Genomic DNA, 22,795 nt, shown 5'->3' on the forward strand with positions numbered 1-22,795 from the left:
CCAGGTGGACTCTTCAACTAGCCGATTCTTCCACTGAACTTTGATGGATGCAATCTCCCTTGACCTCAACTTGCGAACTTCTCTATCTGAAATAACATTAGGCTCCTCCTCATAAGACAAATTCTCATCAAGAAGAACTGAATCCCAACGAATGATGTAGTTTCCATCCCCATGGTATCTTTTCAACATAGACACATGAAATACCGGGTGCACTCCTGACAGTCCTGGGGGCAAGGCCAATTCATAAGCTACCTCCCCCACGCGCTTCAAAACTTCAAATGGACCAATATACCTCGGACTAAGCTTACCTCGCTTACCAAACCGCATCACCCCTTTCATTGGCGAAACCTTCAACAAGACTTGCTCACCCTCCATAAACTCCAAGTCTCTAACCTTTTGATCTGCATATTCTTTCTGCCTACTTTGAACCGCTAGAAGCATTTCCTGAATGCATTTCACTTTATCTAACGAATCCCTCATAAGGTCAGTACCCCAAGGTCTAACCTCAAATGCATCAAACCACCCAATGGGAAACCTACATCTTCTCCCATACAGTGCCTGAAATGGGGCCATATCAATACTCGAGTGATAGCTATTGTTGTATGAGAACTCTGCTAAGGGTAAGAAGTTATCCCAATGACCACCAAACTCTATCACTCATGCACGAAGCATATCCTCCAAAACCTGAATCGTTCACTCAGATTGACCATCGGTCTGAGGGTGAAATGCAGTACTAAGATCCAACCTAGTACCTAATTCAGCATGAAATGTTTTCCATAACTTAGAAGTAAACTTCGTACATTTATCTGATACCAAGTTTGTCACGACCCAAAACGAGCCGCGAGTGGCACCCACACTTATCCTACTATGTGAGCGAACCAACCAATCTAAAACCCAACATTTCAACATAATAAACATAATATAATGCGGAAGACTTAAAACTCATTAATTTAACCAATAAATAACTTCTAAAATTTAATACTTATTATTCCCAAAATCTGGAAGTCATCACCACAAGAACATCTATCCTCAAATTACTAAATCTAAGAGTATCTAAGATGCTAAAATAAATAAACAGCTAGTCCATGCCTGAACTTCAAGGCATCAAGACATGAATAAGAGAGATTTCACCATCAGACCGATGGTCAGTCTGAGCGAACGATTCAGGTTTTGGAGGATATGCTTCGTGCATGTGTGATAGAGTTTGGTGGTTATTGGGATAACTTCTTACCCTTAGCAGAGTTCTCATACAACAATAGCTATCACTCGAGTATTGATATAGCCCCATTTGAGGCACTGTATGGGAGAAGATGTAGGTCTCCCATTGGGTGGTTTGATGCATTTGAGGTTAGACCTTGGGGTACTGACCTTCTGAGGGAATCGTTAGATAAAGTGAAATGCATTCTGGAAAAGCTTATAGAGGCTCAAAGTAGGCAGAATGAATATGCAGATCGAAAGGTTAGAGACTTGGAGTTTATGGAGGGTGAGCAAGTCTTGCTGAAGGTTTCGCCCATGCAAGGGTTTATGTGGTTTGGTAAGCGAGGTAAGCTTAGTCCGAGGTATATTGGTCCATTTAATGTTCTAAAGCGCGTAGGGAGGTAGCTTATGAATTAGCCTTGCCCCCAGGACTGTCAGGAGTGCACCCGGTATTTCATGTGTCTATGTTGAAAAGATACCATGGGGATGGAAACTACATCATTCGTTGGGATTCAGTTCTTCTTGATGAGAATTTGTCTTATGAAGAGGAGCCTGTTGCTATTTTAGATAGAGAAGTTCACAAGTTGAGGTCAAGGGAGATTGCATACATCAAGGTTCAGTTGATGAAAGAAACATACAAGTAGGGGTCAGTACAAGGCACAAGTACTGAGTAGATATCATCGGCCAACTCAAAATAGAAATCAATATATATTAAACAATAGTATAAAATCAACCATAATACTTAACAGATGACAACAACAAGTACAAGGATCATTGATAACAACACCAAGCGTACCCATGAGGACTCAAGCCTCCACACCATACTCATTTGGGAAATAGGTTCTTTAAACCTGATTATATTAGCATAATTCAAGATTCATTCTTTCTCTATTATCCTGGTGTCGGAACGTGACACTCCGATCCCCTACTATCTTGGTGTCGAAATGTGACACTCCGATCCCCTACTATCCTGGTGTCGAAACGTGACACTCCGATCCACTACTATCCTGGTGTCGGAACGTGACACTCCGATCCCCTACTATCCTGGTGTCGAAACGTGACACTCCGATCCATTAACCTCATTCTTTTAGTTCATCAAGCCTTCTTTTATACCAAGGCATCATCATTAATAGAGGGGTTTTAGGATTTAAGATTAAACAGCCTTTTCATGCTAATTCATCACAATTATATAATCACATCATGCAACCACACAATTAACCATATAGAAGACTTTACAATACTACCCAATACATATCAATCGCTATTTAGAGTTTACTATGGAATAGTATAAACCATAACCTACCTCCAGCTAAGAATTGTGATCAAGCAATCTACTTTCTCAAAGCTACATTCTTCTCTTTCTCTCGATCGTTCTCTCCTTTTCTTTCTGATTTTTCCTTATTCAATCTCTTTTTCTTTTAACCTAATTATCATATAATTAAGTATAAAAGATGATAAAAGTAACCCACTATTTAGTTCAAGGTTATATCATTTAACCTCCAAGTAAATAAGTTATTAAACTTATCCCCTTATTTCCTACAGTTTGTCATAAATAGTCCAAAACGCCCCATTAAAAACTTTTAACAGAAATCCGACCCAGTCAGGGTTACGCAGCCTGTGATGGTCCGTCAGTAATGTGACGGTCCATACTGCATGTCTGTCACAAAGTTCAGAGAGTTAATTTTGTGGAAAGATTTGTGACGGTCCGTCGTGCAAACGACGGTCCGTCCTGCCCTTCCTTCGCGAAGTTCAGAGAGTCGATATCAGTACCCAAATTTCAGAATCTAAGTGTTTTGGAATGAGACCCTCTCGACGGCCCGTCGTGCCCATGATGGTCCGTCGTGGGATCCGTCGACCCAGACAGTTACTACCAGAAATAAACTCTACTGCTCAAAATGACTAAACAGGTCGTTACAGATTGAATCAGTAAACAAGACAACATTGACATGTGGTTCTAACTTCTCTAAACATGTAATAAGTGTAATTGCTTGATCATTAGTACGTTCTTAAATATTGAAATGTTTTAATGTTGTATTACTTTTTTTCTTATCATGAGTCATTTATAATGTTATTATTTTACTTGTAGTTTTTACAAAACAAAGATTTTCCTTTCTAATTACCTTAATTGGTATATATTGCCACATTTTGATAGTGATAAAGGTTGAATGTTTTTGTTGTTAGACAAGATTATTCAAGCTGAATATGAGAAACATATGGAAAGAGAGTCCTGGAAATAGAAGAATAATATTTGAATCTTTGTTTAGAATAGAAAGTTTCAATGATAAAGACAACACTATTGATATATTATAACCAATCTTCAAACAATGCCAATTTTGCTTTCATAATAAATTTATTATATGTACCATGTGCTAAAAAGAATGAAGGTTCCATTACACTCTAAGGAGGATCGAAGAATCTATCATGATTCTTTGGCTTATGTACGTTGAAAATGTTTTGATATTCCTTTTGACAAGTAGGTTTTCTTTTCACGCTTCATTTTTTTTAATATTATATTTTTCATATGAAGCTTTAGTTTTCAATTAGTTGTTCATATTAAACGGAATCTTCTCTAATTGATCAATTTGATTTTCATAATGAAAAGTTGTTATCAGGATCAATTACTAGTTGAAAATGATCTTAATAATATATTAAAATTATACAAAACATATTGATCGACTAGAAGAGAACTCCTTTTAAGATAAACAACTAATTTGAAAATAACTTGCATGCGTTAAATAAAATATAAAAAATTAAGTATGAAAGTAAAACATACGTGCCAAAATGATTATCGACACACTTTCAATGCCATAAGCCAATACATCATAGTACATCCCTCCTTAGAACGTAATGAGTGTGCATTCTTTTTTTGTACTTGATACGTATTACAATGACTTATTTATGTGATTCACTGACTTATTTGAAGACTTATTATAATGGCTCAACAGTGTAGTATATATCACCGAAACTTTGTAACCATAAAACAATAATTCAAATATTTATATTCCATTTTATAGAATACTCTCTTTCTTCATGTTGCCGAAGTAATCTTGTCTAATAATAAAAGATAATCCTTTTATTAGTATTAAATTATGGAGACATTTGTCAAATAATTTAATAAAAATGGATATTATTTTATTTAATAAAAAATTACAAGTACTATAATAACATTCTAAATGACTCAATGAAGAAAAAAGAGAGTACTATTTTATTTCCTACTTTATTCAAATAAGGGAAACGTCATAGTGATTCGAAAAATAATTATTTAATTAAATTTTAAGAAATATAAATAATAAATGAACTTTAAAAGGAATCTCCATCTAATTTTAGGAAAAATAGAATATTATTTATATGATTCCCGAAACATTAGATTCGAGTTCAGGTTATGTCGAAGGGAATTTGTTAAGCATTTTTCTAAATTTTTTTGTCGACCAACTTTGACCTATGATATGAGAAACATTATCTAAAATAACTCAAGCAACGACAATGCACTGGAAACATTACAGGAAGTGAATAGCTTTAAACAAAATATAATCCTAATTAAAGCAAAGCAGAATTAGAGCAATCAGAGAGTTACCAATTATAGAATAAATAATTTTTTTAAACTAAAACTTATATTAATCAAGGAAAAAGCACTCCAAAGAAAGAAAAATTATTGAGAAGTGAACACTTACAAAGCCAAATCTTGAAGCGTGACTAGTGGTGAAAGTTGTTGGTGGTAGTAAGAATTTTAAATCTTAAGCACGCCACCATGGTTCCTGGTTTGTTGAAGTGTCGTTGATCGCCGGGATGGAGGGAAAAATGGTGTGGGTTTGGTTCAACTTGGAGCTTCGAGTACTATGGTGGCCTGCAAAACAAGTAGAAAAACGAAAATGAGGGAAAGGGGTAAGGGGTCCGGATGATGGTCACTTATTTTTTATTATTCAGGTTCATCGGAGCAAAGAGCTCCTCGCCGGAGTTTGTGATGGAGGTCTGTTTGCTGCTGGTCAGAGTTGCAGCAACGTGGTGGCATTTTGGTTCTTTCCGGTGGATTTTCGGTTGTGGAGCAAGGAAGAAGATGCCTGGTTTGTTGTTTGCTTCTGTCGGAGAGGAAGAATAGTTGGTGTTTGGTTGGCGGCTGTGAGAGCTTATAGGAGGAGAGAAAAACCTAAAAAAAATTCGCCACCCTTAGCTTTTGACCTAATAGTTATTTGAATAGTATTATGGACTCAAATTATGGGCTTGTAATTGTGACTCAAAATCATTGAATAATTTGTTAATGAAGTTTTAGACTATGCAAAATACCAAAATAAATATTAACAAATAAAAAAAATTAAAAAAAATATAATGAACCTAACTAATAACGTGTAAAAATACAATTTTAAAATTAATTAATAAAATATTCTAAATTTGATAAATAAGGATAGTTATCGATAAACTTATTTAAAATTATAAAAAAATTTATTTTAAACTATTAAATAAATAAAACTTAAAAATTGAAAATTTTGAAATGTTAGGTCAAAAATTAATGTCAACAATTACAATATTAAATTATTTCAATGGGTAAAAGCATACTAATGATTAGGTGATCACACCAAAATACATGCTTTAAGAAGCTATACTCAAAGGTGGATGTAGATTTATTTCCTTGTTCAATTGAACCTACCATTTTTCAAATGTACATGTTGGAGGTTCTTTGACTAAAAAATTTAGGTCCCAAGAGAAAAATGTCACACATATATGACAAGAATTAATAAATACGTCCTTTAATACTAATTATTATCAATAATAGCATAATATACTCTATGTAATTTTATAAGTGAGGTCTAACATAATATAGTAGGTAGACCTTACCTCTTTGGGAGATAGATAGTAAATAGATCTCAATTGGGAAATAATAAGTACTGCATTAGTTCACTTCTCTTATGAAATTTTACTTCTAAAAGAACAATCTAGTCAATTTATGATAGTCATCACAATACATAAAATGCAAATGGATAAGAAAAATTAATGTTAGAAATTGAGATGTAATTGAAAGTCGTTGCATGCTAAATACACTATTAAAACTCACTATTTGAACACTAATATTTTCTATTGAAAACAATCAAAGGCTATTATAAAAAAGTTCCTAATTTGATCAGTGAGGAAATAAAATTGTAATGCAAGTGGAAACAAAAGTTTTCCTTTAATATAAGCTTCTTTGGTAGATATTGTCACATTTTAATTCTAATAAAAGTGGTGAAAAAAATCTAATAAAAGTGAATTTTTTGTTCTTAGGCAAGATAACTCTAAATGAATATGAAAAACACGCTGGAAGAGAGTCCTGAAAATAGAAGAAAAATACTTGAATCTTTAGGTTGGATGACAAAATTTCATTAGTAAATACTGCGTTACTAAATGTTCTTAATCGAACTTCAAAAATGTCAATATATGAATTTATAGTGCATAGCAAGTGCAAAAAAAGTGCAGGTTCCATTGCTACTCTAAGGAGGATTGCAGAATCTGTTATGATTCTTTGGCCTATGTACATTGAAAGTGATTTGATACTCCTGTTGACAAGTATGTTTTCTTTTCTCACTTTATTTTTTTAATACTATATTTTTCATATGCAAACTCTTCTTTTCAATTGCTTATTCATACTAAATGGAATCTCTTTTATATGATCAATTTGACTTTCATACAGGTAAATGATCTTAACAATGTATTTAAATTATAAAATGGTATTGATAAACTAGAAGAAAACTCTTTTTAACGTAAATAACGAATTTGAAAATACTTGCATACGCAAAACATAATTTTAATAAAATTAAGCATGAAAAAAATATGTTTGCCAAAATGAATATCAAAACACTTGTATGTGTATTAGCTAATACATCATGGTACATTTTGCATTCCTCAGAGAATAAATGAATCTAAATATTTTTGTTGCTCTTGATATATACGATAAATTAATCACAATGACTAAATTTATGTGATCACTTGACATACTTAAAGATTTATTATAAAATTTGAGCAGTGTAGTATGTACCATTGAAATTTAATAATCATCAATAACATTCAAATAATGTTATTTCATTTTATGGAAGACGGTCTTTCATCATGTTTCTCAAATTTAACCAGAGTAAACTTGTTCAATAATATAGGATAATCTTTTTATTAGTACTTAACTATAAAGACATCTATCAAATACGATAATAAAAACATATATTTTTCTGTTTCGTAAAAAAAATCATAAGAACAAGTACGATAATACCATTCTAAATGACTTAGAGAAAAAAAATAGTATAATATGTAATTGTTTCAATAGGTAAAAACACACTAATGGTTAGGTGATTACACCAAAATGCATGTTTAAAGAAGCTATACTCGGAGGTGGATGTGTAGACTAATTTACTTGTTCAATTGAACCAACCATTTTTTAAATGTACATATTGCAGGTTCTTTGAGAAAGAAATTGAGGTCCTAAGAACAAAATGTTACACATATATGACAATAATTAATAAAGGCATAATACATATATTGAATCCTAAACTTGACATCAAATTTTAACTTTGATCTCCAACTTTCATAATGCACAAACAGACAATTTAACTATCCAACTTTCAAATAATAAACACATGAGTCCTACATGGCACAATCCACATAGGACACCACATATGACAAAAAATAACATGTAGGATGATATGTAAGACATGTGTGTTTGTTCGTTCAACTTTATACAAGTTTAAGTGTCTACTTGTGCACATCCAAAGTTGAATGACATAAATATGATTCAAAACCAAGTTAAAAGACATATTTATGTATTATGACATTAATAAATACGTCCATTAATACTTATTATTATACACAATACATTCATTATGATTTTACAAGTGAAGTCTAACATAATATAGAAGATAGACCTTACTTCTTTAGAAAGATAGGTAGATAGTCCAATAGATGTCAATTGAGAAATAATAATAATAATAATGTAGTAGTTCACATCATGTGAAATGTAACTTCTAAAACAACAATCTAGTCATTATATGAAAAGCATCACAATACATACTATGAAAAGCATCACAATATATAAAATGTAAATGGTTAAGAAAAATTAATGTTGTAATTGAGATGTACTTGAAAGTTATTACATGCTAAATATACTACTGAAAGTCACTATTTGAACTCAAAGAATTCTATTGAAAACTGTCCTAGGCTATTGCAAAAAAAAATTCACTTTGATTAGTGAAGAAAGGAAAGAGTAATGCTTTCATGTGAAAAAATTAGGATTCTTTTCACTATTAAGTGATTTTTTCTCACATGCATTTTTTGATTAGCTACTTTTATGGACATCAAGTGAAAAAATTAGGAATCTTCTCACTATTAAGTAATGATTTACTTTTCGTATGCATAGTTTAAATGGAAAACGAGTGATCATGCCAACTGATATTTATGTAGGAAATATGGAAGGAAAATAGTATCTTTAGAGAATGCTCAAGTTTATTATGGGCTACTTAAGATCACTTGAGATGATTACAATCATCAACTATATCACTTTTTGTAAGACTCAAAATAAAAAACAAAAAGTCTTTCACAAATAACTAAATACATGTATCACAATTTACTAGATACACGTACTATGAAATTCTACAGAGAATTTTTGAAAAACTAAGAGACAATTTTGGAAGACTAAATATTGATGCATTAGTTCTAACACCCCCCCCCCCTAATGCATTTGCCTGATAACTCCAATGTGTTCTCGATGATAGCAAAAACAATTTCTAAAAAGTGCTTTGGTGAAGATGTCAGAAATTTTTTCTCTTGTCTGACAATAATGTAACTGAATTTCGCCTTTCTCTTTTGCTTCTCGGATAAATAGATATTGTATGGAAATGTTCTTTGATCTTTCATGGCTGACTGAATTCTTGGCAATTGCAATTGTTAATTTGTTATCACAATACAAAACAATTCCTCTTTTTTGTTTTTCACCAATGTCTTCAAATATTCTCCTAAGCCAAATAGCTTGGGAAGTAGCCTTGGATGCTGAAACATATTCTTTTTCGATAGTGGATTGAGCAACAACGCTTTGTATTTTTGATAACCAAAAACAAATACTTGATCCAAATAAGAGAGCATAACCAGAAGTACTCTTCATGTAATCTATACTTCCAGCCCAATCCCTATCAAAATAAAAAATTAAGTTCAAATCTCCACCTAATTTGTACATTATCCCATAATCCATTGTTCCTTACAAGTATCGTAGAACACACTTTGTAGATCTAAAATGCACTTGGCTTGGTTCTTGCATGAATCTGGATAATAAACTAGCAACAAACATAATATCTAGCCTTGTTGAAGTAGAATATAGCAAACTTCCAATCAAGCTCCTATAAAGTGAGCTATTAACTTTCTTTTATCCATCATCTTTTCTAAAATTTTCATTTGCTTGTAATGGTATGGCTACAGACCTGCAATCCATCATTTTGAATTTTTGAAAAATACTTTTAGTATACTTCTTTTGAGAAATGAAAATTCCTTCTTCCACTTGAAAAACTTCGATGCCCAAGAAATAATTTAGCAACACTAGATCACTCTTTTTATAGCTTGCATCATATCTTGCTTGAAATTTTGCATCATCTTTACATCATTTCTTGTAGAGAGCAGATCATCCATATTGAGACAAATAATGATAATGCTGCCATGTTCTTTCTTCACATACAAAGTGGCTTCACTCTTACTTTTCTTAAAATTAATTTTCAAAAAGTATGTATCAATTTCATTGTACCAGGCTCTTGTAGCTTGTTTCAGCCCGTAAAGAGCACGCCTTCTCTTCTCCCCATTGAACAAAAAATCCTTGAGGTTGCTCAACATAAATCTCTTCATCAAGTTTTTCATTCAGAAATGAAGATTTAACATCAAGTTGAAATATCTTCCATTTTTTTGTGCAACAGCAACAATTATAATTCTAATTGTCTCAAGACGAGCAACTGGAGAGAAATTTCCATAAAATCACTACCTAATTTTTGTGTGAAATCTCTAGCAACGAACCTTGCTTTGTGATTTTTGAATATTTCCTTCCTGGTTGAGTTTGATTTGTAAATCCATTTTAGACTTACAACTTCTCTTTCTTTAGGTATAGCCACAAGCTCCCAAGTATTATTTTTTTCAATCATCAAAATTTCTTCTTCCATGACTTTCTTTCAAACATCATGCTTTATTGCTTCTTCATAATTTTCTGGCCCAACACCGGCAAATTTACATATTTGATAAATGTCACTCAATATTTTTTGTCATCTTGAAGGCGGTTCTCTATCATCTGAATTTGGGATTTCTCTCCCTTGAGAGACATCTTCATATTTCTCATGCTCTTTTTGATTTGAAGATATGATAGCAGTATTCTCTATTTTCTTATCCTCCCAATTCCATGTTTTTTTTAAATCAAAAATAACATATCTACTAACAACAAGTTTGTTAGTTTTGAAATCAAAAGGCTTATATCCTTTTGTCACATCACTATAACCAAGAAAGATACATTTTTTCTGACTTTTTTCATCAAATTTTGTTCTTTTCTCATATGGTGCATGAGCATAACAATTACACACGAAAATTTTAAAATGACTTACAGAAGGTTTGATTTCACTCGAAGCTTCAACTGGTGTGTAGTCCTTTAGTGTCTTTGTTGGACACCTGTTAAGGATGTGAATTGTTGTATCCACTACTTCTAGCCAAAAATGTTTTTGCAACCTTTTCTCATTCATCATATTTCTGACCATTTCAACAAATGTTCTATTTCTTCTTTTAGATACACAATTCTGTTAAGGAGTATACCCTACTGTATGTTTCTTCTGAATGCCTTCATTTTTGCAATATTCTTCAGATTCTCGACTTGTGTATTCACCTCTTCTATAACTGCGAATAGTTTTGATGCTGCAACATTTTTGCTTCTCAACAAGGGCTTTAAATTTCTTGAATGTAGCAAATGCTTATGACTTTTCTTTCAAGAAATAAAACCAAGTCATTCTCGAGAAATCATCAATAAAGATTAGAAAATACCTTTGACTTCTAAGAGATGAAGTCTTCATTGGTCCGCAAATGTCGATATGGATTAGCTCCAAAAGCACATTTGCTCTCTAAGACACCCCTTTTGAAAAAGACTTCCTATGTTGCTTTTCCATTATGCAACTTTCACATGGATCCACCTCAGTATGTATCTTAGGAAGGCCTTGCACCATGTCGTTTTGCTTGAGAAGCTTCAAACCATGAAAATTCAAGTGACAAAATCTTTTGTGCCAAAGCCATGAATCATCTACAATTTCATTTTAAATGCATTGTAATGAAATTGCAAAGGGAAGTTTCTTTTTATCTTCTTTACTTCAACAAGGACTTGATTTTGACTCAATTTTATCATAAATCCTACAATAATTATCTCTAAACACAACAGAATAACCATTTTTCATGAGTTGACCAACACTAAGAAAATTTTCTTCCAAGTCAGGAAGATAAAGACATCATGAATTTTCTTATTGCTTCCTTTCATGTTGATCGAAATAGTATCTTTACCTTTCGCATCAGCTAAGGCGCTATTTCCCATTCTCACTTTAGTAGTGATGCTATTATTAATTGAGAGGAAAGTCTTTTCATCTCCAGTCATGTGATTACTACAACCACTATCAACATACCATTCATTGCTTTTTGTTGAAGCACCAGATTTAGAAGCAAAGAAAAGATTTTCTTCCCTTTCTTCCTCTTGTTTTTCACAAAAAATTGCTTGCTCCAGTTTCTTGTGCCAGCAATCCTTTTCAATGTGGCCAAACTTTTTACAAAAGTTACATTGGGCTTGCCTTTGTGCCAACATTTTTCTGCAGTGTGATTAGTCTTTTTGCAAACATTACAATAAAGACTAGAGTTTTTTCCACCTTTTTCATCAACCTTCTTGGAAGAACCATCATGATTCTGCTTCTTTTTTGGCTTGTAATTCTTCTTCTTTTGATTTTTTGAGAAATTTTGAGAATTCTCATTTGTTAGATAGGAAAGTCGTCTCTTTGGGTTGATCTTCACGAAAAAATCTTCGCTTTTCGTGTGCATGAAATGATTCAACTAGCTCTTTGATGGAAAGCTTAAAAAGATCTTTCGTTTCCTCAGTGATAACAACAATGTAATCATACTTTTCTTTGATACTAACAAGAATCTTTTCCACAACTTGTTGGTCCGAAATTGATAGGAAAGAAACAAATTGCGGAGATATATTGTTTTGTGAGTAAAACACAATGGAGAAGAAGCGAGGACTGATGGAAAAGAATTTTTTTAATTGACTGAAAAAAAAACTGCAATGCAGTCATTCTACTAAGCAAAAATATAGTAAACGTTAAGCTAAAATATAGTAACTATCCAACAAGATTTTCTCCTAAAAACTAGGTAACAACCCATGTTTAAACTACTTCCTAAAGACTAGGACAAACAAAACAGATAAGAATTTATTTTCTAACAGAACTCTAATTTACTAAACTGAATTATTAAAACTAACACCCTCCCTTAAACTGAAAGTTCTCAAGCTTCAGTTTAACTTCAGCTTCTTGAACTCTTCCATTGTGTGGATGCCCATCAACCTCCTCAGCTTTTGGAAAGGGAGAGACCTGAGAGGTTTAGTAAAAATGTCCGCCAACTGATCTTCACTTCGCCAATACTGCAGCTACTGTTCCTTCTTTATTGAGATCTCACAGGAAATAATAATTCACATCGATGTGCTTGCTTTTTCCATGTAGAACATGATTTTTCGATAGCTTAATGGCAGAGTTGTTGTCACAGAAAATTATAGTTGCTCCTTTTTGTTTGAATTGTAGTTCTTCAAAAATTTTCCTCAACCAAATAGCTTGACAAGCACAGGCTGTAGCAGCAACAAATTCTGCTTCAGTGGTCGATAAAGTGACAATTTTTTGCTTCCTGGAAGACCATGAAATAGCCCCTGTGCCTAGCACAAAAACATATCCTGAAGTGCTCTTTCTGTAGTCTTGATCACCTGCATAATCGTTGTCAACAAAACCAATCAAAACAGATTTTTCACCCTTCTTGTAGAACAAACCGAAATCCTTAGTTCCTTGTAAGTAGCGAAGGATTCTCTTGGCAGCTAGCAGGTGAATTTCCGTCGGGCTCTCCATATACCTGCTTATAAGACTTACACCATACATGATGTTGGGCCTTGTGGCAGTAAGATACATCAAATTACCTACAATTTTCCTGTAGAGTGTGTTGTCTACCTTATGTCACGGACTTTTCAATTCGGACAATACTCCGTGCGTAACTTGACGGTTTGCTCACGATTCTTTCACGATCTCGCAAACTCAAGTAATCCTTTCACTACTTTGGATCGCTAAGAGAAATAAGAAAGAGATACAAAGACATATTTTGGAAGAATGGACTAGTATATTATTAGTCAATTGAATTGTTGGATGTCTTTACAAATACAATGACCCTACTATTTATACTACTCTAATGACTAAGAGTAATTAAATACAACTATACAAGTCCCTATGTTCATGCACTCAAGGCATGACTACATTCTAAGAATGTCTAAGTCTTCCAAAAAGGACTCCTAGCCTTGACTAGTCTGCCCCCACGTCCTTGAGGCCTTGAACAAGCCTCTTCAAGGCTTGTAATAGCCGCCTCTCCAGCTGCAGTAACAGCTGTAACGGCTGTAACTACTGTAACAACTGAAACGGCTGAAACTGCCGAAACTGTTGTAACGGCTGCCCCTCCAACTTCTACCTGCTTGAGCGCCTGCACCTTGGTCTGCTGACAGGTGTGGGCTGCCTAGGCAGGTCAAAAACTGCCTGGGTATCTGGAGGGTCGTGACAAACTCCCCCACCTGATGATGCGACGACCGCGTCGCATTGCGTCCGTATCGGCGTTGAGTTCTACCAGGCGACCATCAACTCGCGTACTCGATCAATCCCTTCGAGCAGCCTATTCATCGATGTCCCGACCTTTCTCGACCCGATCTTCCGAACTTCCTCCTTCAACGGAGGCAAGTGCTCCGACGGCTTTTTTATCACGTCAGCATTCCTACTCGGAACCCTCTTACTGCGCGGTGGAAAGGTCTTTCCAGCACCATTGTCTTATCTCAAACTGGCAATGGTTGCTTCCGCTGTTAACCTTCTTCTCACGTCGACCCTCTCGAGCTTCATAGCTGTCACTCAAGCCTGTCCCTCCGTCGCCTGCGCCTTCACCATGGGAACTGTATATTTCCTTCTTTTCTCCATGATTGTCAATTTTTGGAGATGAGGATCGATTACTGCATGGCACTGCTGGAAGAATTTCTGCCAAAGAATAACATCAAACATATTGATGGGGGCGACCATGAACTTTGTTTTCCCTTGCCAATCGCCTACCGTGATGTTCACCCCGTGTGCAACTCCAACTATAGGAGTCGGTGATGCGTTGACAGTCCTGATTTGGGCGTTGCTTGAAGTATATCACAACCCCAACCTCGTTGCTGCCGCCTTGGTCATAACATTGACCTCCGCACCGATGTCGACCAACGCACGAGCAATCTGCCCATTGACCGTGATGTCGACTGTTTGAGCCCACGCTATAGACTTCGCAAGTCCCTTATCAGCATGCTTCGACTCCGCTTGCCTTTGCTTATCTTGCCTTGGCCTCGTCGATGGTTGTTCAATCGCAGCTCCGCATAGGCTTACCACGCCCAACTGCTTAGTCTCCCTGACTTCCTCTTGGGATTTCTCTTCCTTCCACTCACGAAGGATAGCACCAAGACTTTTCAGTTCAGGGCATCTTTTGTAACCATGCGGCCCTTTGCATATGAAGCAACCATCCTTGAAATCCCTTACCGTCTTGCCACGATCTTTGGGCTTCTTGCCGCTGGACCCGTAGGTGTCACACCTTTTGGGTTGTAGAATTTGCTCCTCGCCTTCGCCACTGTCTTCCCCACTATCATCATGACTGCCTACCTCATCGTCCTCTTCGGCACTAATAGACTTCTCTTGCCTGAAGTTTGTCAAGGCTTCAGCCTGCGTGATGGCATCGTCTATAGTCCTGACTTGACGCCGTTCCAACTCCGTTCTGGCCTAATTTTGCAGCCCATCCATGAAGTAGAACAATGCGTCGTTGTCCATGAGGTTGGGAATCTGAAATGTAAGGGTGGTAAACTCCCGCACATACGCGCGTATGCTACCCTTTTGTCTCAACTCCCGCATCTTGCGCTTTGCCTCATAGACAACGTTTCTAGGGAGGAACGCCTTCTTGAACTCCACACGGAACTGCTCCCATGTGTTCAACGCGCATGTCCCCTTTGCGATGTCAAACTCTTTACGCTTCCACCATAGCATGGCCAACTCTGAAAGATATAACACAGCAATGTTGATCTTGTTCACATCACTACGGACCCGCATACACTTGAAATAATTTTCCAAGTGCCAAAGGAAATTATCCACGTCTTGCGCGTCACGGACGCCTTTGAAGATTGGTGGCTTGGGCGCCTCAACTCTGGCTTCCCTTTCCCGGTCATGTGATGAGGATCCACCAACCTCTCTATCCTCCTTGAGTGCTGCCACTTCGGCCTTAAGCGACTCAACTGCGCCAAGTGCTCCCCTAAGCCTGAACTCTAGGGAAGTAATGGCCTCCTTTGTCTCGTACTCGGCTCGCTGGTGTGCCTCCAACTCCTTCCGGACGCTCTCAACTTCTTCAAGGGAGTACTCTTCAAGAGTTTTGAGATTTCTGTCCGTTCTGTTCAAGCGCTGGCCTATGATCTCAACAGTTTGCCTCGCCATTTCGACCCTTGCAATCCACTCCGGTCCGACAGTAACGTCCACGTACTCCTCGTCGGTGTCTTCGTCACTTTCATCGACAATTTGGGGAGGGAGAGATGTTTGCCCTTCGCTTGGTGTAGGAACACTTGGTGGAGGAACACTTGGGGGAAGTACAGGCAGATTGGGTTCATTACCCGTCTGCTGCTTCTTCCCTTCCTTGTTCTTCTTGCCACCATCAGTACGGACGTTAGGGGTGCTGCTAGCGCCGTCTCCTTCGTTCGTCATTCTCTTACGATGGACCTGCTCTGATACCAATTATCACAGACTTTTCAATTTGGACAATACTCCGTGCGGAACTTGACGGTTTGCTCACGATTCTTTCACGATCTCGCAAACTCAAGTAACCCTTTCACTACTTTGGATCGCTAAGAGAAATAAGAAAGAGATACAAAGACAGATTTTGGAAGAATGGACTAGTATCTTATTAGTCAATTGAATTATTCGATGACTTTACAAATATAATGACCCTACTATTTATACTACTCTAATGACTAAGAGTAATTAAATACAACTATACAAGTCCCTATGTTCATGCACTCAAGGCATGACTACATTCTAAGAATGTCTAAGTCTTCCAAAAAGGACTCCTAGCCTTGACTAGTGTGCCCCCACGTCCTAGAGGCCTTGAACAAGCCTCTTCAAGGCTTGTAACAGCTGCCTCTCCACCTGCAGTAACAGCTGTAACGGCTGTAACTGCTGTAACAGCTGAAACGGCTGAAATTGTCGAAACTGTTGTAACGGCTGCCCCTCCAACTGCTGCATGCTTGGGCGCCTGCACCTTGGTCTGCTGACTGGTGTGGGCTGCCTAGGCAGGTCGCGAACTGCATGGGTATCTGGCGGGTCGTGACACTTAGCTCCTCTACCAACATTGTTTAGCTTTAGGCCAAACTCAACTGGAGTATCGACGGAATTGCAATTCTTCATCTTGAATCGGTTTAAAATTTCCCGCACATATTTATTTTGGGAAACAAATATACCATCATCAGATTGCACTACTTCAAAACCAAGAAAATAATGCATCTTACAAAGATCAGACATCTCGAATTCATCTATCATAGATTTCTTAAAATAAGAAAACATGGCACTATTATTCCTGGTAAATATAAGATCATCAACATATAAACACACAATGAGCATTTTCCCAAACTCTCCAATTTTAACAAAAAGAGAGTGCTCATATGGACATTTCAGGAAACCAACTTTTAGAAAGTAAGCCTCAATGCGACTATACCAAGCTCGTGGAGCTTGTTTTAGTCCATAGAGAGCCTTTTTCAACTTGTATACCTTATGCTCATCTCCAATTTTAATATAACTAGAAGGTTGTTCAATAAATACCTCTTCATCCAAGTATCCATGTAGAAAAGCTGATTTGACATCCAATTGAAAGATAGGCCACGAATTTTGTGCCGCCAAGGCAATTACCATTCTAATGGTGTCATGCCTTGGGACTGGAGCAAACACTTCAGTGTAGTCCACACCATGCTCCTGCTTGTATCCCTTAGCCACCAATCACGTCTTATACTTGTCAATTCCACCATCTTCTTTTAATTTTGTCTTATAGACCCACTTGACACCAATGGTTTTTTGCCCCTTCGGAAGATCTGATAACTCCAAGGTACCATTTCTTTCAATAGCATCAATCTCATCATCCATAGCATTCCTCCATTTCTCCTCTTTGACAGCATTCTCAAAATTTGTAGGATCGCAATCTGCAAACAATGCAAAATGGGAAACATCTTCATTAACATCAATTCCTGTTACCTTATAATCCGTCATCCACGCGGGCCTTCTGCGAGCATGACGAAGAGGTTGTTCAGCTGCATCAGTTTCTTCTAAAGTTGCTGGTACAGTTTCAGCAGTTGGTGAAATTTCAGCAACAACTGGTAGAATTCCAGCAGCTGTAGAAGCTGAATTCTCTGCACTTTCAAGCATCACATCTACTTCTTCGGCTCCAGTATCAAACGCAATTGGAGTAGACTTCTCCATACTCCATTTCCAAGTGTTTTGTTCATCAAAAATGACATCTCTGCCTATCACAACTTTCTTTGTCAAAGGATTGAACAGCTTGTACGCCTTGGATGTGTCGCTAACACCAATAAAAACACATCTCTCACCTCTATCGTCAAGCTTCTTTATTTTTTCTTCTGGGACATGTGCATAATCAATGGACCCAAAAATTTTAAAGTGGTCTATTGCCGGTTTCCTTCCGCTCCAAGCTTCCTCAGGTGTAACCTCTCGAAGAGCAAAAGTGGGACATCTATTCAAGATGTAATTGCGCCAATTCACTACTTCCGGCCAAAATTCCTTTGGAACTCTTCCCCTAGCCAGCAAGCTACGAACCATATTGAGAATGGTTCTATTCTTCCTCTCTGCCACACCGTTTTGTTGCGGTGTGTATGCTGTTGTGAGCTCTTTCCAAATGCCACTAGTCTCACAAAAATCAACAAATACCTTAGAGCAATATTCTCCTCCGCGATCTGTCCGAAGGTTCTTAACAGTCCTTCTAGTCTCATTCTCTACGCGAGCTTTGAAGATTTTAAATACATTAAAGGCCTCCGACTTTTCTTGCAGAAAATACACCCAAGTCTTCCTGGAATAATCATCAATAAAAGTAATAAAATACTTTTTACCTCCACTCGAGATCGGTGTTATTGGCCCTTAAATGTCTGAGTGTACCAACCCCAATACCTCTTTGGCCCTGCATGACTTACTTTTCGGAAACTGAGAACGATATTGTTTGCCAACAACACAATCTTCACACACTTGGGAGGGAACAACAATTTCAGAAGCCCCGTCACCATACTCTTCCTTTGAAGGATCTTCAAGCCATCAAAGTTCAAGTGACCATATCAAAAATCCACAACCATGATGGGTTTTTCACTTCTGCCATAGAGCAAGAATGAACATTTTCAATCTTCAAAGGAAACAACCTATTTTGACTCATTTTCACAATAGCAATAATTCCTTTGGAAGAATTAGAAATTTCACATGCATCATTCCTTAAGATGATGACATATCCTTTTTCTAACAGCTGACCGACACTCAGCAAATTGCTTTTCAAAGCTGGAACATAGAACATATAAGATATGATCTCCACACACCCATTTTTGGTTCTAAAATTTATATTACCCTTTCCCGTCACATTCACAGTAGATAGATCACCAAAACTAATTGTCGATCGGAAGCTTTCATTTAAATAAGTAAAAGAAGACTTACTTCCAGTCATGTGGTTACTACAACCGGTATCCACATACTAAAGAGCTTGTTGGTCAGGCTCTTTTTCAACATGAACTGCCATTAACAAAGTTTCTCCTTCTTTGTTCTCAACAAAATTTGACTTCTCTTGTTTCTCATCAGGCAGCCTAGTATAACATTCAGAACGATAATGACCAAATTTATGACAACGATAACATTCTACCTTAGAATTATCGAAATACCTTTCTTTGACTTTACCGTAGTCATTACCTCTAAAATATCTACAGCCTTCTTTGTTGCCTCCGTCTCTATTTCCATGATCTGCTCTTCCTCTTCCTCTACCTCTACCCCTTCCTCTAGAATTGGAAGAAATAAAAGTAGAAGCCTTCAAGGCCTGCTCCTCAGAAGTTGAAGTTCGATTCATCTTCTGTTCATGTACCAATAAGGAGCTTTGCAATTCATCAAGCGATAACTCATCTATATCTTTTGACTCCTCAATGAAGCAAACAACATAATCATACTTCGGCGTTAAAGAGCGCAATATCTTTTCAACAATTGTGACATCGTTCATCTTCTCTCCATGGAATCGCATTTTGTTGCTAGTCTCCATCATTCTAGCACAGTAACTCATTACAGACTCTCCTTCCTTCATCTGCAAAGTCTCAAAATCCCTTCTCAAGGTTTGAAGTTGTGCGCGCTTCACTCTAGCAGTACCTTGATATTTCTTTCTCATGGAGTCCCATATATCCTTGGAAGTTTCTTTACAAAGAATAGTTTCCAATGTAGGACGCTCAATAGCCTGAAAGAGGTAATTTTTTGCCTTCAAATCTTTCAACTTTCTTGCTTCGAACTCCATCTTTTGAGCATTCGTCAAAGCCTCGACTTCCGTTGGAGCGCTGATGCCATCCTTGATAATTTGCCAATACTCTTTTGACTGTAAAAAAATTTCCATCAGCATACTCCAAAGGTCATAATTACCATCAAAACGAGGAATGGTTGCTCGCACAAAGTTACTCTCTGAAGCCATAAACTCACAATATCACTCTTTGTTTTCTTTTTGAAACTAACCTGCAGCTTTGATGCCACTGATAGGAAAGAAACAAATTCCAGAGATATATTGTTTTGTGAGTAAAACACAATGGAGAAAAAGAGAGGACTGATGGAAAAGAATTTTTTTATTGACTGAAAAAAAACTGCAATGCAGTCATTCTATTAAGCAAAAACATAGTAAACGTTAAGCTAAAATATAGTAACTATCGAACAAGATTTTCTCTTAAAAACTAGGTAACAACCCATGTTTAAACTACTTCCTAAAGACTAGGACAAACAAAACAAATAAGAATTTATTTTCTAACAGAACTCTAATTTACTAAACTGAATTATTAAAACTAACAGAAATGGTATCACCATGATTTATCATTTCATTAACAATATTCATTACTTTTGTGCAATATTTATCAATTTTTTCAGATTCTATCATCTTTAAATTTTGAATCTCTCAACTAAGAGTTTGATGATTTATAGTGCATACCTTTTCGTCACCATACACCTCAGCTTTTAGAGAATCCCAAGCTTCCTTTGCAGTCTCACAAGTAGCAATTTTTGTAAATTATGCTCTTGAGACTCCCATTTGGATTTTGCTCAAGGCTTTTGCATCTTGACGATACTTAGACTCAAGATTTTTCATCTCTGCTGGTATAAGATCACCATCGTTGTCTAGCTCTTCAAAGCCATTTCCAAAATTAGTCCACAAACCTTCAACTTTCAAAAGTGTTCTCATTCTTATCTTCCAGCATTCAAAATCAGTTCCATCAAAAAATGGAGTAATAACAATTGAAGAATCAACACATTCATTTCTTTTGAATGCCATATATTTTTTCTTCACCTAACACCAGATTAAAAACGAACACATGCTCTATACCAATTTGTAGGAAATATGGAAGGAAAATAGTATCTTTAAAGAATGCTCAAGTTTATTATAGACTACTTATGACGACTTGACATGATTACAATCATCAACTACATCACTATTTATACTACTCAAAATAGAAAACAAAAAGTCTTTCACAAATAACTTAAAATACATGTATCACAATTTACTAGATACATGTACTATGAAATTCTAAAGAGAATTCTTGAAACACAAGAGAAAATTCCAGAAGACTAAACTTTGATGCATTAATTCCAATAATTTATTGTAGTAAACTTCTAATTTATATTTGCATGCGATTGCATCATCATGCTTATATTTGTATACAACAAAAAAGAGAAAGGTGGGTAACCTTTTATGTAAATATTCATAACCCACTTTGACTGTAGTAATCTGAAGACATTTAATATTTCAATAAATTACAAATCTCAATATAATATGCCTTTCGGTTCCTCTGAAACTTAAAAATTTTCTTTTGAGATTTACTACAATATCAATATTATAAACTAATTTTATTTCTCGATAGTAAAAAATAAATTTTTTTGAAACTCTTAATTAAGTTTGTGTACTTCCCGAAATTTCACAATGCCATTCTTATGGTGACCATCTCCTTCAAGAAGAAAATTATTATTATTATGGTTAAAATTATTAGAGTTTTTGGCCAAAAACATCCTTAAACTATACCCGAACTTTAAACTACATCCTTAAAGTATTATTCTTGGCAAAAAAAACTATTCTTCGAGTATTTAAATGAACAATTTTCATCCTTCTATTAGATATCATAAAAAAACTAAGGCATCCTACAAAAACATGAGCAGTTCATGTGACTATCAACAAAAGTTTTCCTGCATAATTTCATTTTATGATATAAGAAGTTCTTTAAAAAAAATATTAAAAATCTTAGACACTATTGCTTAGTGAAACAAAAAATGTTTGGAAGGTGTGAACATACATGATCTACTCTTTTTGTTATTCAGTAATGGAACGAAGGTGGAGCTTAATTATCTTTACCTTTTTCATAGTCAAACTGTATTTAGATCAATAGATTTTTGGATCAATCTAATACACAAGTGATCAAAATATTGATTATATCTTTTATTTGAGTTTCATTCTACATTATTAGAAAAGGAAGTCTCCAAAAAATGCAGCTTCTAGCATATTCGATTAAGAAGAAACATATTTTTGCTAATATATTCAATTAAGAAGAAACACATTTCAACTAACAATATTTTTAACATCAAATTAATCCTAAACTCAATTTCAAGTTCACGATAGTATTTTGATGCATCTAAAAATAATAAATGTGAGGAATGAATTGATTTTTTTGGAATCTGTTATTTTCTAATAAATTCAAGTATAATGATGAAAATTGTTTACTTTTAAATACTTCAAGAACATTTTCTGCTAAGAATGATACTTTAAGGATGTCGTTTATGTTTGAGGTATATTTGAACGATGATTTTCGCCAAAAACATGCTAGACTTATTTCTTGACAACCAGTGATAAATTAGTGTTGCCACAACAACATTTATTTTGGTCATGACCACAACCTTTATAGAAAATAATTTTGTTTTTGTCCTCCAATAGTTCATATTAAAACGTACCACATTAATTTGTGTAGTACTCAAAGTATATGATCAAATAATTATTTATGTCAAAATATCTATCTTCCATCTCTCAAACTTCTCGTAGAGGT

The 22,795-nt window shown here is 35.6% G+C and overlaps 3 protein-coding genes across 3 annotated transcripts; 1 reads left to right on the top strand and 2 right to left on the bottom strand.

The window, feature by feature from the left end:
• Window positions 1-1,179: 1,179 nt before the first annotated feature.
• On the top strand, window positions 1,180-5,293 carry LOC138338897 (uncharacterized). Its single transcript, XM_069289981.1, has 2 exons — window positions 1,180-1,559; window positions 5,122-5,293. Exons 1-2 carry the CDS (start codon window positions 1,180-1,182, stop codon window positions 5,291-5,293), a joined length of 552 nt encoding a protein of 183 aa, XP_069146082.1.
• A 7,378-nt stretch (window positions 5,294-12,671) lies between these two features.
• Window positions 12,672-13,307, bottom strand: LOC138338898 (secreted RxLR effector protein 161-like). Its single transcript, XM_069289982.1, has 2 exons — window positions 12,888-13,307; window positions 12,672-12,785 (listed from the first exon to the last, which is right to left on the bottom strand). The coding sequence occupies exons 1-2, from the start codon at window positions 13,305-13,307 to the stop codon at window positions 12,672-12,674; spliced, it is 534 nt and encodes a 177-aa protein (XP_069146083.1).
• Window positions 13,308-19,227: 5,920 nt separating this feature from the next.
• Window positions 19,228-20,196, bottom strand: LOC138338899 (uncharacterized). Its single transcript, XM_069289983.1, has one exon. It carries the CDS (start codon window positions 20,194-20,196, stop codon window positions 19,228-19,230), a length of 969 nt encoding a protein of 322 aa, XP_069146084.1.
• Between the last annotated feature and the right edge of the window lie 2,599 nt (window positions 20,197-22,795).

Source organism: Solanum lycopersicum, chromosome 10 (genome assembly GCF_036512215.1).
Source record: "Solanum lycopersicum chromosome 10, SLM_r2.1".
Classification (NCBI taxonomy): domain Eukaryota; kingdom Viridiplantae; phylum Streptophyta; class Magnoliopsida; order Solanales; family Solanaceae; genus Solanum; species Solanum lycopersicum.

Bases quoted from the DNA above. Each gene is read 5' to 3' on its own strand.
- LOC138338897 (XM_069289981.1), top strand. From the start codon at position 1,180: ATGCTTCGTGCATGTGTGATAGAGTTTGGTGGTTATTGGGATAACTTC. The intron at 1,560-5,121 runs GTATATTGGTCC...TTTATTATTCAG, and splicing joins CGAGGTAAGCTTAGTCCGAG to GTTCATCGGAGCAAAGAGCT.
- LOC138338898 (XM_069289982.1), bottom strand. From the start codon at position 13,307: ATGGAGAGCCCGACGGAAATTCACCTGCTAGCTGCCAAGAGAATCCTT. The intron at 12,786-12,887 runs GTGAATTATTAT...TAAACCTCTCAG, and splicing joins GAAAAAGCAAGCACATCGAT to GTCTCTCCCTTTCCAAAAGC.
- LOC138338899 (XM_069289983.1), bottom strand. From the start codon at position 20,196: ATGGCTTCAGAGAGTAACTTTGTGCGAGCAACCATTCCTCGTTTTGAT.